The following is a 16,138-nucleotide window of genomic DNA, read 5'->3' on the forward strand; positions in this document are numbered from 1 at the left end:
GAATGAGGGTCCCACTGTCTTATTAGCTTTTATGTGGCTTCCTGATGAGCAGAGATTCCAAGCAGCCAAGGGTAGGAAGATGTGGCTGTCCTCTCTAAAGTTACTTCTGAGACATCTTTTATTCTGACAGGTATCCATGTCCAGGTGATTATGGTTTGGGTTGTATTTGGTTTTGTTTTCTTGGACTAGACTTAGTTCCAAAGATGGTAACTCATTGCTTCTAAAATACAAATATAATATGAGATCAAACGCACAAGCAGAACTTCAACATAGGAAGTATTGCTGGGAAACAGGACCATTAGGAAGACTTCTCAGACACAGGAAAGGCCCACCCTGTCTACAGGATCACTCACCTAGTTCTCCTGGACAATATCAATTTGGGGGTTGCCTGAGCCTGAAAGCTCATTCAATTTCAAACTGTCTGAGGTGCACTCAGTTTAGATTAAGCTTTTCACTCCGAGTGCTCCCATTATGGCTATGGATGAGCAGCTCTTCATCAATCTCTCACTCCCTGAAGCTTGTTGGGGTGCACTTTGGGTTTCTCCAGGGTGCTCATCTTCTCTGCCCAGCTCCACATTTCCATAAAAGACTGCTCACACCACTTGTCCTCTAACCTCTGACCCAGTATGGAGTGAGCACTGCTGCAGGACCTTTAGCCTGTGGCTTTCTTGCTCATCTTGCTTGAGGAAAGGTTTGGCTTCCTTTACCTGCAAAATCTGCTTCCTCTGTCCCCATCTGACCTCCTCCAGCAGAAGGGGATTTCTACTTCCTGTTTCTTTATGTTTCTTTTATTTCCTCTGCTTTGAACAACAGTCTGGCCAGCTTCTGTCCTAACTCATATTCTTGGGGCCACTTTTTATTTTCGTCCCACATCACTGATGAAGCTGGCCCACTGTTATCTTCCCCTTTGTCCTTGTATCTTCCGAGACAGTGTCTCCTTTCTGTTCTGCTTCTCCTCCCTCACCCACACTTCCTCCAGAGACTTCCCTGCCATCCTCCTCTACGTCTTCCAAAATCTGGCCATGTTACTTTCTCTTTTTGGCTGAGAAGTTCTCTTTTTTTCCACCTCCTGCCCACCAATTTTACTTTCTCAATGTAGTCTGTTTCAATATGGGCCTGCCCTGTAAAATGGTGCTCACTCTACAGAGCACAGATCCCAGAGCAAAACTCTTCTCCATGGACTCCATCTCCCTTAAAGAAGTTATTGTGATCATCTTCAGTGAACTTCCTATTTGATGGCATGTGTCCTCACTCTTCTCACACCTAGAGAATTTTTTGGAGTCAAAATTTTCCATATTTGAATGCTTTGGGCTTCTATCCCAGAGGGTTACAGCAGTTGCCCTCTTTGCTTAAGCTCTCTTTCTTCTTCTTCTTCTTCTTCTTCTTCTTCTTCTTCTTCTTCTTCTTCTTCTTCTTCTTCTTCTTCTTCTTCTTCTTCTTCTTCTTCTTCAATAAATGTGACTTCATGGGTACCTTGCATAGGTATTATAATTAGAAATAATAAAGCAAGGGATAGAAGGCTGCTAAGGCATCTCTTGGAGTATAAATAGGTTTTCTTGTAAGATTCCTAGAAATTTGCATGTTTATATCTGGAAAAGGAGAATGACCATGCATGCTTAGGCTATAAGCATGGTTACTGTTTTACTGTTCCATTGGAAATACCTTACACAGAATGAATACTGTATTTTTGTCAGCTACCTTCAAAGTAACTGGGATGGCAAAAGTCTTAATCAGACCCAGGGTTGAAGGGCTTCATTCTTATCCCAAATCTCATTAACACTCTGGTCTTTTATTTTTCTATCTCAAGATAGTATTTGTCAGATATTTGTTTCTTTGTCTGAGTAAAGATCTTAATAATAATAACATCTAAAATAAGTTTTTATTCAATTGGTCAGCATTAGATTTTTTTACTTTTATCTAGTATTAATTTACTATGAACATTTATGTATAAATTTGTGTATAGACATATGCTCTCTTGGAGTTACCTAGGGTATAGCCCAAGGAATTTCTGGATCATATGACAACTCTACATTTCACAGTTTGAAGAACTACCTAATGAATTTGAAGGCTTCTATACACTTATAAGTACCCATCAGCAAGGTGTGAGTTTCAGTCTCTCCCTGTGCATGGTTTCACATGGAAGAGTGATCAGCCTCTGGAGGATGCTGAGGTAACCTGGTATACTGATGGTAGTAGCTACCTCGAAAATGGGAAAAGGAAGACCAGGGCTGCAGTGGTAGATGGACAAAAAATAATATGGGCACAGGCACTACCCGAAGGTACCTTTGCCCAGAGGGCTGAGCTGATAGGGCTGACAAAAGCCCTAGAATTGGGAAAAGATAAAAAGGTTAATATCTGCACAGATCGTACATAGGCCTTTGCTACAGCCCACGTCCATGGGGCCATCTACCAACAGCGAGGCCTCCTCACATCAGCTGGAAAAGAAATTAAGAATAGGACTCAGATTTTAGAGCTACTTAGGGCACTACACCTGTCCTCTAAAGTGAGCATCATCCACTGCCCTGGCCATCAAAGAGAGACCTCGGCAGTTGCAAAAGAAAATAACATGGCTAATAGAGAAGCAAGGAGAGTAGCAGATAATTATGTGCTGCTACAAATATGGCTACAGAGATCATAGTCACTGTCTTTTTGTGGACTTCAGTGATGACATCAGTGGAATATGTCCTAGAATTGAACTTTCTGGAACCCAGGACACATGCTGACATATAAGAGTACATCCTGGGTTAGCTTTATCATTTTCAGGATCTCATGGACCCCTATTACTTTACTTCCTGGCTTTCCCTAGCAAGATTAACTTACTGATAAGAAATTGGTTTTTATATGTGTATTTTTTTCTGGATATTAACTTACTGTATAATTATATCTGATTTACAGGAATGTTTGTTTGTGCATGGTGCTCATGGTGAGGTCAAAAAACAACTTGCTAGAGTCAGTTTTCTTCTTCCACCATGTGAGTTACAGAAATAGAATTCAAGTTGTCAAGAATGGCAGCAAGCCACCTTGACCCACTGATTCAAAGCTATTTCAAGTACTGAGACAACTGGATGTTCATAAATAAACAAATCACACCGGGCTCCTACACCATACCATATATGGAATTGAATCCAAACTGGAACAGTGACCTAGATCTATTTGAAAGCCTTGGAGGAAAACATAGGGGCAGTTATTTCTGTACTTGACTTTAGGAATGAGATTCTTACTCTTACCTGTGATATTGATACCTAATGATCAGAACAGTATTAAATAAGGAGAATGTCATTGAAAAAGAAAGCAATCTGTGTGCATCAAAGAACATTATCAAGAAAGTAAAATGGAACTCTATATAAAATGTCCAAAATAGATAAAGCTACAGAGACAGAAAGAAGATTGGTGGTTATGTGTCCAAAGGGAGGAAGAACAGAGAGTCACTGCTCGATGGTTACACAATGTGTTTGAAAGCGGATGAAGATAAGATCATGGCATGTCATTGATATTTACCTATAAATTGTTGGCTCTGTGCATGAGAATAATGGCTGAGAATAATGGCACTAAAACTGGAAAAGCCACAGTGGCAGCTATCATCCAACCATTACTGAAATTTAAGACTCTCATTAAACTTTTATTTGTTTTTAAAATTTTACATGTTTGTGCGTAACTCTGAGTGAGGATATCTGCATATGCAGGATGCTTGAGCCAGTAGAAGCCAAAGAAAGGCATCAAGTCACAGATGGAAACTGGAATTTCCAGAGGTTGTAAGCAGCTATGTCTGTGGTGGGAAATGTCCCTGTGTCCTCTGCAAGAGCAGCAACCTTTCCTAGCATCTGTGCCTTTTCTCCAGCTCTGTTATAGCATTCCCTCACAGTGAAATCAGTTCTGACTTGCTATAAATTATTGGCTATAAGTTATGGGTATCAGTGGCATAGCAGAGAGTATATGGCATCATTAGACATAATTTGGCAAAGGGCACAGATTCAGGACAGGGAGAGCTGAATGCTGGCATCATAATATCAGGCTGACAGGAAGAAAGTGCCCTCATCTTAGAACATGGTTTCTCCCTTCTTGCCCATCCTGACAGAGCTGTAGGAATGGTAGAGATACTGAAGTATGAATTTTCCAGACATAGTAAATGTGCCTTTATGGAGACGAGAACCTGCCACAGAACAGGATGCTGTTGGTTTGGTTGTGCCTGATGAAGAAAAGGAAGGGGTGGTCAGCACAGAATGTTGGGACAGAAGAGGCACAGCAAAACTCTATGACGGCGGAGGCTGCTGCAGCCTCTGTGCCTTCCTCATTGACTTCCACCACACTCTTGTGAACAAACTTGGACACACACAGGTTTCTCTCTGGAGACATTGCTGATAAGTCAGCCTTGTCCTCTTGGAAGACATCCACAATTCCCAAGCGCTGAAACACAGACTCCATGTCATAATCTTCTTGGAGTTTAAATTTTGGAAGGAAAACCTCAACATCAGTGCTCTCCATAAAGTCTGCTTTGGTCCAGGCTGTTAGCTTCTCAAAAGTGAGATTGTTTTCCACCTGACAAAGAAGAATCAGAGAATTTCAGATTCACTGTTGAGGTCTTCCTCAGAACCACAGAGCGCTCCTATTCACAGCATCCTCTAACACTATTCAAGGCACACTGTTTATTCACATGAACAGGCAATGTGACATCCTACTGTCCTGCTAAATCGTATGTGTCTTCCCTGATAGGCATGGCCAACAAGCAGCCCAGGGATAAAAATATGTGGCCACCCTCTCCTAAATCACTTCTGAGATATCTTTTATTCTGACGGGTGTCCATGTCCAGGTGATAAATGGTTTAGGTTGTGTTTCCTTTTGTTTTCTTGGACTACACTTTGTTTCAAGATAGTGAGTCACTGTTGCTAAAACAAAAATTTAAAAATCTGAAAGAAATAACTCTTGTTTTGAGCCACACCAGAGGTTGATCCAGGGCAGAACACTATGTGCTTGGTGAGTTGTTATGGCTTGAATGTGAAATTCCACCCAAAGGCTCATAGCAGACCCTTGTTTTAAAGCTTGTGGCAAAATTTTGGGAGGAAGCCAAAATTTTAGACATGAAGTGGGTCTAGCTGAATAAAGGTCGTAGTTGCTGGAGGTGTTTCTTGGAAGCTTGTCTTTGGTCCTATGTGTCCTTTCTCCTTTTTATGCTTCCTGTTAACTAAAAGATCTGTATTCCCTGCAACATGCAGCTACCACGATACCAACCAGTGATGGAACAGGTAACTTAAAATGAATGATCTGAAACTGTGAGCCTATATAAATCCTTCCTGTCTTAAGTTATTCATGTCATGCATTTTGTTAGGGATGAAAAACTAGTAATATCCTAGAGAAACTATGCCACAGTTATGGAACTAGATGCTGAGAACTTTGGAGCTGATCTGCTTACAAAGACCCCCTTAGGTCATGTACACTCTACTGCCCACCATTCAGAGGATGGCTCACACACCATGGGAAATCCTGCTGCAGGAAGATCAAAATTGTTATCACGAACTGCTTGACTCTGCTCTCCCCAGCTACACCCCTCTTCTTCCCTTTTGTTAGGTCAAAGTGAAACAATTTTTCTACACATGTTCTCAGATATTGGATAAAATACTGACAAACATCACGACATGGATTATATTTATGGAGGAGGATTATTTTCCAAGCACTGTGCTAAGTTTAACATATGAATTGTCCAGATTTCATCCTATCAGGTAGCCATTGCCCATTCTAGTGATGAATTTATGTCATATGGCAAGAGCACAAAGCCTACAATGGGAGTCTTGGACACAGCTTTGAGCTCAAAGCCCAGTGCCAACACACACAACTCAAAGCTGGGTCTGTAGTACCACCCACTCAACTGGTACTAGCCAAGATAAAATCCTTTAGTTCTGTTCTAATGACAAAGGACACCAGGGACAATGGATTCTTCTTGAAGAGGTTTAGAGTGATGAATGCCGTGGACTCTCCTGGCTCACCTTGCTGATGTCCACACCATCATCTGGGAGCAAGACCACCAAACTCAGCTCCATTCCTTCATATGGCAACACCAGCACTTGCGCCTGCACCTCCTTCACATAGGCGAGGTCAAATGTGTCTTCACGACACATCATCTGCACTGGCCTTTTCTCATCCTGAACAGAGAAATACATGACATAACGCATATTACTGGGAGTGGTCAAGGTTTCCAAATGAGCTGCAGTTAATTTCAGGCCTCACAGTGAAATATTCGGCACTCACAATGTAAACAATATTCATGTTTCAGTAAACATTTAGACAATGTCAACCCTCCTCTTCCTGATTTCATTAAAGATACTGAATGTAAGCAGATATGGGACAGTTAGACTGTTTCCTATGTGGTAAAACACCACGCCAAAAAGCAACTTAGGGAAGGATTTATTTCATAATGTAACTCTCAGGTCACATCCATTACTGGGGGAATTCAGAGCCAGCGCTAAGCTGAAGCTGTGAAGGAATGTTACTGGCATCTCCCCCATGTTTTCTCATCATGTTTTCTCACATAACTCAGGACTATCTGACAATTTTGGCATCACCCACAACATGCTGGGCCCTCCTCCAGTAACCATTGAGAACATGCCCAACAGATTTGCCTCTAGAGGAATCTTATGGAGTCAATTCCTCAATTTAGAGTCCTTCCTTTTTTGGCTTGGGTCAAGTAAACACACACACACACACACACACACACACACACACACACACACACACGAATAAAAAAGAAAAAAAATCAGGACAGGGGCTAACTGCAGAGAGTCAGTTGTGTTATCTAGAAAAAGAAACACAGCATTCACATATTAATATTCTAAAACCCCAGAGTTGGGTTTAAATGTTCTACAAAGGCTCATGTTTCAAAGCTTTTGTCCCCAGATAGCCACTACCAAGAGCTAGCCAAACTCTGAGGAGGAAAAGATTAATAGAAGAAAGCTAAATATTTGAAAGGGTGTTCTTCTGAAGGCACTCTAGCCCCTTTGTGTTTCTTTCTTTTGCTTCCTAAGTGCTGTGAGGTGAACAAGCCTTCACCATGCATGTCCACCGTGCTGTGCTTTACCACCGCAACCTGGAATGATTGGGCCAGTGGACCGCATATAAAACTTTTAGAACCATGAGCCAAAATAAGCATTTCCTACGTTTAAGTTGATTAGCTCAGAGAGTTTGTTACACTAATGGAAAGATGACTAACATATTTGATGCAGGACTTTTATCATTTAATGCGGCTAACAATCATATCTAAGGAAACAGCACAGACAATTATGAGTATCAGAAAAAAAGTCATAAAATAGAGTGGAATAGTTTCATAGTGCTGTGATGGGCCTATGGATAGGTGCATCATCTCAGAAAACAACCTGACAACAGGAGCACACAGGCTCAAAGGTTCACTATGTGTCAAAACCTTCTAAGCCATCACAAAGCAGAAAGCTCAAGAACATAGACACACAGGCTTAGGGTAGAGCTACATCCTGATAGCCCATCAGAGGGAAGGGAATTCCCAAGTTAAATTACTCCAAGATGGGAAACATATGGACATGTTTCTATATGATGCAGAAACAGTCTGATAATCCATCACAAAGCAGAAAATTCTTGTCAACCCATTAAAAGTTAGGGGACCATCTAGATATCTTTTTGTCCTTTATTCCAGCAGGTTCAGTTCTAATTGTTGACCAGTATTTTTCAAACTTTTAAAGTTTTTCAATCATATGTGAAGATTTTAATTACAGTGGTACAATAAACATAAACATTAGCTACAGACCATTCATAATAAAGGTTAAATTCCCAAGTAAGAAAAAAATTCATTCTTTGACAAACATTTTCAGAGTACTGTTAATAAAAAGAGAATGGAAAGTTTAGTATTTGTAATGCTCCTAAATGCATTAAATTATATTTTATAGGTATTGAGTAAACTCTTCTAATATCTACATTAACTCAAGTTATATTCTAATTTGGACTGAGATCTGAATCATTGTTTTCGTATTAGAAAGCTATAAATACTGCTTAATAATGATAAATTGACCAGTAAATTAAAATGCTTATTTTAATTAAAGCATCATTTATTATATAAATGTTTATACATTCCTTTCTACCCTGCCTCATGTTCCATACATGTTTTATACTACCTTAACATCTATGTTTTTTATTTCTTGAACTTAAAGGAAAACATAGTTTTGAGAATTAGGTAGAAACAAGGTCTTATGAGAACTGATGAAAAGCAGCATGAGCCACCAACAGAATGCAAAGTCAAACATCAGCAAATACTCCATTTTCCCACCATTGTTCTGTGGAATTTATCCTTTCATTCAGAAACATAAATCTCAAATGGTGTTTGTGCTTTCCTGTTTTCTTTCTTTCTGGTCTGAAAGTCAAGGCCAGCACCCCACATAGGATATGCAGTCTCTACCACTGAGCCATGAGCTACACATTCACGATTGAAGCTTTCCATGTAATTGCTTCATCACACTGGCATGTATTTTTAGATGCTGTTCCTTACATTATCTACTTTAAAAGATATTTCCACTGTGAATTCTTTGTGAACCTGTTGTTGCTACCTTCCTTTGACATATAAGGAAATTGTCCTTTGAATGTTTGGGTGCTGTTTCTTACCTTGTTTATTTTAAACGGCATGTCCATTGTGTATTCTTTGTTAAATGGTTGATGCCACTTTCCTTTGAAATATAAGGCATTGACGAGAACCAGTCTGGTCTCTGAATCAACTGCACCACTTAACAACAACTCTGGAATTTTGCCTATTGAGAAAGCAGAGACTTCATTCAGTTTATATATGTGTGCGACATAAACTGGTAAGACATCTGGGCAGATCTAAGCATCGTGTTTTCATATTTGCTGATTTGGATAAACATATCAAAAATTTTAAAAGAAGAAAACACTAACACCCATGTTTGACTGGAGGCTATACACCCTGGAAGAACATCATCAGGTGAGGATGGTGAAAGACTTGTAAGTCCATCAAGGAAAAAAGGTTTGGGCAAAGCAGAAAAAGAGATTTCAAGATGGAGAACAAAACAGGCAGGAAATGTGGGAGGTAGAGGGAACCATGGTTATCCCCCCCTGGGGTGGTTACTGTTGGTTACCATCTTAATTGGTTCTGGAATCAAACAGACAACATGTCTCTTGTCTGTGAGGACTTTTCCAGAAAGACTAAGTAATGGACAGGAAGCTCCCTAGGGTGAGAAACACAATGTTGTGCTGCCAGATATAAAGAACTGAGAAAGAAGCAGCCCTGCTTTTTTTCTGCCTGCCTTCAGTCCTTGCTATAAAGTGCACTGTTCAAGCCACTGTGCCTGCCAATTTTAGCTGACAATTGATTTGACCATCACGAGAATAAAGACTAGTGTCTCTGCAGAATCCTCTAGGCCTTCCATGCCAGACTGAGCCTGCTAAAGTCTCCATTCTCATAGACTCAGCAGCTACCAGATTCTCAGTCTCGCTACATGCAGATGGTTACTATCCATTAAGCCTGTATTGTATATACCAATCTACTGAATCCTCTCTTTAATATGTATCATTTGGTTCCTCCAGAGAACCCTTACTAATACACTAATGTTAAATACAGAGTTTTATCCAGCATGGTCATGCCCAGGTCAAACATACCACAACATGTCAGAAATTCAAAATCAGAAAGATACTGGTTGAGGAGGCACAGCTGAGTGCTGCCCATCACTAGAAGAGAAAATGTGGGTAAAGGGACAGATTCCCTTCTTCTCTATTAAGGTATATCCTTTCCCTGATCAAGGCAATCCTTGATAATTTACAATATCAAGAGTGCAGAAGAGGTAAAGACTCTAACAAGAAATGTGCAAATAATTGATAAGTCTAAAAAGAAGATTCTCATTCTTTACTCTCTGTCACTCAGCAGAAATAAGAATGTACTGTAGAAACTTAAGATTAAAAAGAAGCTCTGATTTCAGTTTTAAACTCAAACATTAACTTCTCCCAGGGACATATCCCAGGAGAAACACATTACAAAGACTCAAACAAACATTCCAGGAAGAAAGACCCAAGATAGGAGTTTATTAGAGAGATGGGCCCTTAACACAATAAACCTGGGTAAACAGAAGCCACTTAAGCTGACCCTCTTTGTTGTAAAAGATAAGGTGCAAATTTGAGTTACTTAGAAACTGGGCCCGGAAACAGCTGTTTAAAATCCTTTATGGTTACTGTCTAAAAAAATCATTAACTGTCCTTGTGAACTCTGTAAAAAATGGTATATAAGCTGCCCTTAACTTTAGTTCAGGGTTTCTCTTATCTGCATACAGGGGAACCCCAGTATACTGGTTGTCATCTTATCATTATTAAACCTCATGTTATTGCAGCAAATCCCATCTGTGAGTGTTTCTGGGGGAGCGAGTCCCCTGGTTTTGGATCTTTAAGTCCAACAGTATCTAGTGATAGAGAGGAATCTGAGTGGTTCAGATATCAGACAATGATCTCAAAGATCAATGCTAGAACCTGTCATCTCTGAAATAAAAGCAAATAAAGTTCAACCCCACATGGGAAGCTCTTCCAGGTTAATGTATCTGAGCACCTGACAGGATCTTCAACAGAAATCAAATCTAATTCTGCCAAATGTAAGTAACCAATCTGAAGCAGGGAATGTGGAAGCAGAAACAAGGGTCCTCTTCAGATGTAAAGGTGAAGAGAGCTGAGACAACAGACTGTGGGAAGAAGCCGTCCTAGAGCAGGACTGTAGGGAAGGTCTACCCATGAATCTCCTTCTCAGAGATGACAGAGTCACATGACCTGTGAATGCTGCAAACCACCCATGTCTTCTAATGTAAACTGTTAGACTGAAAATAAGGCCCATGAGTTCTCATCACATTTGCATCAGTCCCTCTGTCCTAGGGAAATATACAAAGAACTCTGTTTAAAATCTAAGTGGCTGAGTAGAAACCCCATGAATTCATGGAGCTCTAAATTATACCAGATGGTCTAGATAGTCTGAATGACTTTGACTCTGAAATAACTATGAGATCAGTCTGTGGTGGGGATAAGGGGAATTAAAAGAGAGGGCATAGAAGAAAGAAGAGAGAAGGGCATATGAAAAGGACAAGAATGTAGCGTGTGAAATAATTTGAAATTCTGACCTTCAGTCTGTTTGGAGACCCACGTGTTTATGTGTCTCCTAGACTCTTGTGCATCTTTGGCAAAGGAGAGCTGCTCCATCTCCGAGTGATAGAACTGAAGACAGGACTCCTTAAAGGTCTTTGGAGAGAAAATATGCAGGGAAGTAACAGTACAAAATGACATTTCAGCAAGCATTCCAACCTACTGAATACTATGGCATTAAAAACAAAAACAAAACTAAAATGAATGTAAACAGCACTTTAAACAACCAACATCTCTAAGAACTGGAACTTTCCAACTGAGACATGAATTAATAAAAATTACAAGTAGTCAATTTAAAAATATTTCAAGGTATCATTATAGAATTGTGATCTTTGGGGAGGTTATTTAGGTGAGTCTCTATTATGTAGCCTAAGCTGGTCTAGAACATGTGACCCTTCTGTCTCAGCCATCTAAATAAAGGTATTATAGATGTGTAGCCTCACACTGAGTAGAACATGATCTGTAATATTCTCAAATTCTTTAGGGTCCTTCTCCTAGGATCTACAACAACAACCACCTTGCATTCAATTGACATTGTTCTACTGATACAACTTACTGGGAGGACTTCACAAGTTTTGTCTGCAAAGAGCCTATTGGCCACTCTAAGGGAGTACTTTCTGTCTGACTTGTTCAGGTTACGGAGAAGCCACTGGATGCCCTGATGGATGTCTTCCTCTTTGTTTAAACCAAGAGCCTGGGAAGGAAAAGATGAAACATTATGAGTTCAGTGATAAAAAATTTTGTTTCAAAAGGAATTGTCAAGGTAAAGAGATGGCTCAGAAAGTAAAGTACATGAGGATCTGAGATGGAGCATAAAAGATGGGCCCAGTGATGCATGGAGGTCATCTCAGCACTGGGAGAAACCCGAGAGAGAATAAGACACTCAGCACTGACTCCTGGCCCCCCAACAAAAGAGATAGACAAGGGCATGTATACATACACACACACACACACACACACGAACACGCACATGCACACATACATGCACATACATGCGATACAATACATAAGCTCTCTATAAATGTTTATTAGTGAACCCAAACCTAGAACAGACCATGAGAGCTTCCCTTAGGAAGAAGCCTCTCTTCGTATTCACGTCCTCATGGACTATGTTTGGAAATGGTGAGCATGGGCACTTATACCTGAAAGGATCTTCATGAGAAAGACAGTCCTGGCAAACTACAGAGCACCAGTGATGACTTCCCACTGTGAACATGCATGCTGAGGGTTTTTTTCTCAGACAAATGGCCCCTGCCTGTCCTGGAACCCTCTGAGGTCAGAAACCCATTCTTAATCTCCTGGAATGCTCTCGGGATGCTTATTGAAAGTAATCTATCCAATGCCCAGTTAGGACATGAAACAGCTCCACACATTTGCTGCCTTCAGTATTTTAGCTGAAGCAAGGCATATTGGACAAAATTAAGAGAAGGAATTATCCTTTCTTGCCAACAAATAATTACAAAGCCAGTTGCTCTAAAAATAAGATAGACCCCAGAAAACTCACTCTCAAATAATTTCAACATCTTCTTATCTCCTCACATTGCAGAACTTGAGATTGTACCTAAGTTGTAACCCTAAGATGCTCCCTCCATCTTTGAAAATAAAACTGATTTTTTGAAACTAATTTGCCCAGGCTAGTCTTGGACCTGAGATCCTCCTGTCTCAGTCTCCTTAGTAGCTGTAATTAAAGGCTTGTGTCACCAAGTATAGTATTATTTATGCACCACTGTTAATTGAATTCTAGACAAAATATTCAGAGTTACCCCCAAGTTATTACTCGGGAAATCTCATTGCCCTTAAAGATGTCTTACTAGAGGAGACTCTGTCCTTCTTTAGCTGCTGCTCCACGAAACAGTGTGTGCATATTCCTACTGTATTCTTCTCAGCACCTCTTATGCATGTAGCACAGGTGTGGTTATGACAGAGAACTTACCTGAGTTATCTGGACTGCAGACTGTCCCTTCGCACCCAAGAGGACCATAGCTAAAGCAGAAGAGATGCTCACAGGAGAATAACATATATTTTCCGAAGGGTTGTTTTGACATAGCATCTTCAAAAGATGGATGGCAAAAGTGCCATTTGCTTCAGATAGAGTATTCATGATGCAGAGTCTTCGGGCTGGGAAGGAGATATAAAATTCAACATAGAGCTGTTGAACATAGAACTGTTCATTGTTTTGAGGCAGGGAAATCTGGGACTCAGCAACTCTGTATTCTGGCCTCTGCTTGTGAAGACTCCTGCGTTATCCATGAGGAATTAGACAGTACCTTCCCCATTTTAGAGATGCTACAGAAAAGACTGAGATGCTGAATGAGACCCAAAGATAAGCTGGCATTACTGTGCTGTGTATCGAGGAGCATTCCCCTGCAGTGGTTGCTCAGGGGACCTTACATCAGCTGCAGGCACCCTAGCTGCTTTTCTACTGAGCATGCCTCACCTCCCAGATGAATGGATATCTTGACCCAGACTAAGTAACTATTCCTGATACCTAAATCCAATTCTGAGACACTGTGCATCCAGCAGCTGTGCTCTCACTATCATATGACCTTTGAACCCTGGAAGTGGGTTCCAGAGTGCTTCCTACTGTGCTAAAATGCAGACTAAAAACCTAGGGAGCCTCAGAACACCCCAACCCATGCTTCTTCCCACTCCTCAGACAGAGGGACACAGCATCCTGGGAATGTACTTAGATCCTTTGACTCCTCCAGGGCTCTGGAGGAAAGGTGGGGCTGCTTTATTTCCATGACTTACCTTCTTGTTGGTCCTTTCAACTGACCCAGCTAGCATGCCTACATTCCTGCCCATCCTTATGTCACTTTAAAGTTGCTTCTGAGTCCTTGAAGTGTTGTTTATTCCACCTAGAAGGTCCCCTACCCGATCCCTGTCACTGAGTTCAAACTTCTCACCCTTCCCACACTCATTGGAACAGGACAGCCTCGGGGCCTCTGCTGTCCTACCCTAGTGCAGCTGCCCCACCCCAGGTCTGCTCATCACTCCTAAGTGTAATCCTTGCCCTTACTGATTGCTGTCCACCCACCATCCTCCCTACTCTGGAGCTCTGTGAAGGTGAGGGAGATGTCTGGCACTCTAATAGTAATAGTAACTCAGACAAAGCAGGTATTTGATTACTCAGATAATCGAAGACAGCATGGAGTGAATTGTTTTATAAGTGGGAATGAGCAGTGCTTAAGTTTAGCCTGGAGCCCCCAGATGTTTAAAAGTTCCGGAAGTAAGAGAGAGATTACTTTGCAAGATCCACAAGGAGAAGGCAGAGACCTTCAAATTGCGTAGGTGGTAGGGACTGAGAGGAAGTATAAAAGAGGCCAGTGGAGAGGCTGCCAAAACCCTGCCGTCCCTAGATCTGGTTGAGGAGGAGCCAACACGGCTTAGAATACCAGCCCTAGGATCCGTCTCCCTGCCATTGGCCGGCTGGGGTTTCTAGAGGAGTCACCATTTAAAAAGCTCATCAGACACCATCTCCTGTTTCTTTCTCTAACTCAGCAGTCCTTTTCTCTCCTGGACTCAGCCTATGCCTTGTTTACCTGACCTCTGTGGGTCCCACAGCGCCACCCCGAGCCAGGTGCCCACACCTACCACTGTTGTGGCTTCTCAATCCAGCCTTTGCAGCCTTGATGCTCCGGGTCGGTAGCCTAGCAGAGCTGCCTGTGAGACTCTGCTGCCCCTCTAAACAGGGCGGAGGCTCTAGTTTAGGAGCCCTGTTCGGGGGCGGGGAGAGGAAAAGGATGAGTGGGGGTGGGGAAAAAACGGGCCTTGAGAGAAAGTGAAAGGAATAGGAGAGAAGCTTTTGCTGTGTGCCAAGGGTAAATGTCTGTGGGATTTTTTAATAGCATTCAGGGCCTGTGGGGTGGCGGGGTGGATGGGGAGGGTGCCCAGTATCCAGATGCATTTCCACACACCCAGCCTCCTCTCCTGGCAAACACTACTCCATTTTCTGCCTTTTTAAACCAGTCATGAGCACTTTGTTTAAACACAGTGTGTGGTCCTGTGTGTGGCCTTTTACTAACCTGATGTTTCCAAGGCTCAGCCTTAAGTGTTCAAGGTGGCAGTGACTGGGGCACAGGCAACAGTCTTGCTACACAATGTCGCCTGTGGGAGTTGGATTAAGTTCAGAAATCTCAACTCAAGTGAAACCACCTTTTTTTACTTTGCCACAGAAAGGAATTTCAGGAAGAGACAGTATGGAATGGAGTTGGATTTATTAAGAAGTAAACACGAATATATTTAAAGAGAGTGATATAGAAAAAGAAGAAAAGTAGAAAAAGAGAGAATGAGACACACCGAGGCATGCGGGGCTCTCAAGGAGAGCATGAATTCAGTGTCTCAGCAGTAGCTACACATGTAGCTTTGGTGGCTCCCAGATGTTACATCTTACAACGTTGCTGGGAAACCCTCATTCTTCTTTATATTTAATAGAGAGACAGTATTTATTTGTTTAGTTATTTAAGGACAAACTTTTAAAACTACAAAGAATGAAGCTATATGAGGTCAAGACACAAGCAGAAGTTCAACATAGGAACTATTGCTGGGAAACAGGAATATTAGGAAGACTTCTCAGACACAGGAAAGGCTCACCCCATCTACAGGATCACTCACCTAGTTCTCCTGGAGAATATCAATTTTGGGGTTGCCTGAGCCTGAAAGCTCATTCAATTTCAATCTGTCTGAGGTGCACTCAGTTTAGATGAAGCTTTTCACTCCATGTGCTCCCATTATGGCTATGGATGGGCAGCTCTTCAGCAATCTCTCACTCCCTGAAGCTTGCTGGGCTGCACTTTGGGTTTATCCAGAGTGCTCATCCTCTTGGTGCAGCACCATGGTTCCACAGAGGCTGCTCACACCACTTGTCCTCTAATCTCTGACTCAACAGGGAGTGAGACCAGCTGCAGGACCTTTAGCCTGTGGCTTTCTTGCTCATCTTGCTTGAGGATAAGTTTGGCTTCCTTCCTCATTTCCTTCTCTGTCACCTCTGTTCTTCATCAGC

At 41.6% G+C, this 16,138-nt stretch overlaps 1 protein-coding gene across 2 annotated transcripts; it reads right to left on the reverse strand.

The window, feature by feature from the left end:
* Window positions 1-782: 782 nt before the first annotated feature.
* Window positions 783-15,937, reverse strand: Serpinb9 (serpin family B member 9). 2 transcript variants are annotated; one of them, XM_076939201.1, is made up of 8 exons: window positions 15,751-15,937; window positions 14,731-14,852; window positions 13,070-13,254; window positions 11,693-11,830; window positions 11,115-11,232; window positions 8,614-8,756; window positions 5,979-6,134; window positions 783-4,536 (listed from the first exon to the last, which is right to left on the reverse strand). In XM_076939201.1, exons 1-8 carry the CDS (start codon window positions 15,801-15,803, stop codon window positions 4,135-4,137), a joined length of 1,317 nt encoding a protein of 438 aa, XP_076795316.1. In that variant the 5' UTR covers window positions 15,804-15,937; the 3' UTR covers window positions 783-4,134. The 2 variants fall into 2 exon arrangements, with proteins under 2 accessions (XP_076795316.1, XP_034365706.1); XM_034509815.2 differs by lacking the exon at window positions 14,731-14,852 and having other exon boundaries at window positions 15,751-15,936.
* Window positions 15,938-16,138: the final 201 nt, after the last annotated feature.

Source organism: Arvicanthis niloticus, chromosome 8 (genome assembly GCF_011762505.2).
Source record: "Arvicanthis niloticus isolate mArvNil1 chromosome 8, mArvNil1.pat.X, whole genome shotgun sequence".
Taxonomy (NCBI): Eukaryota; Metazoa; Chordata; class Mammalia; order Rodentia; family Muridae; genus Arvicanthis; species Arvicanthis niloticus.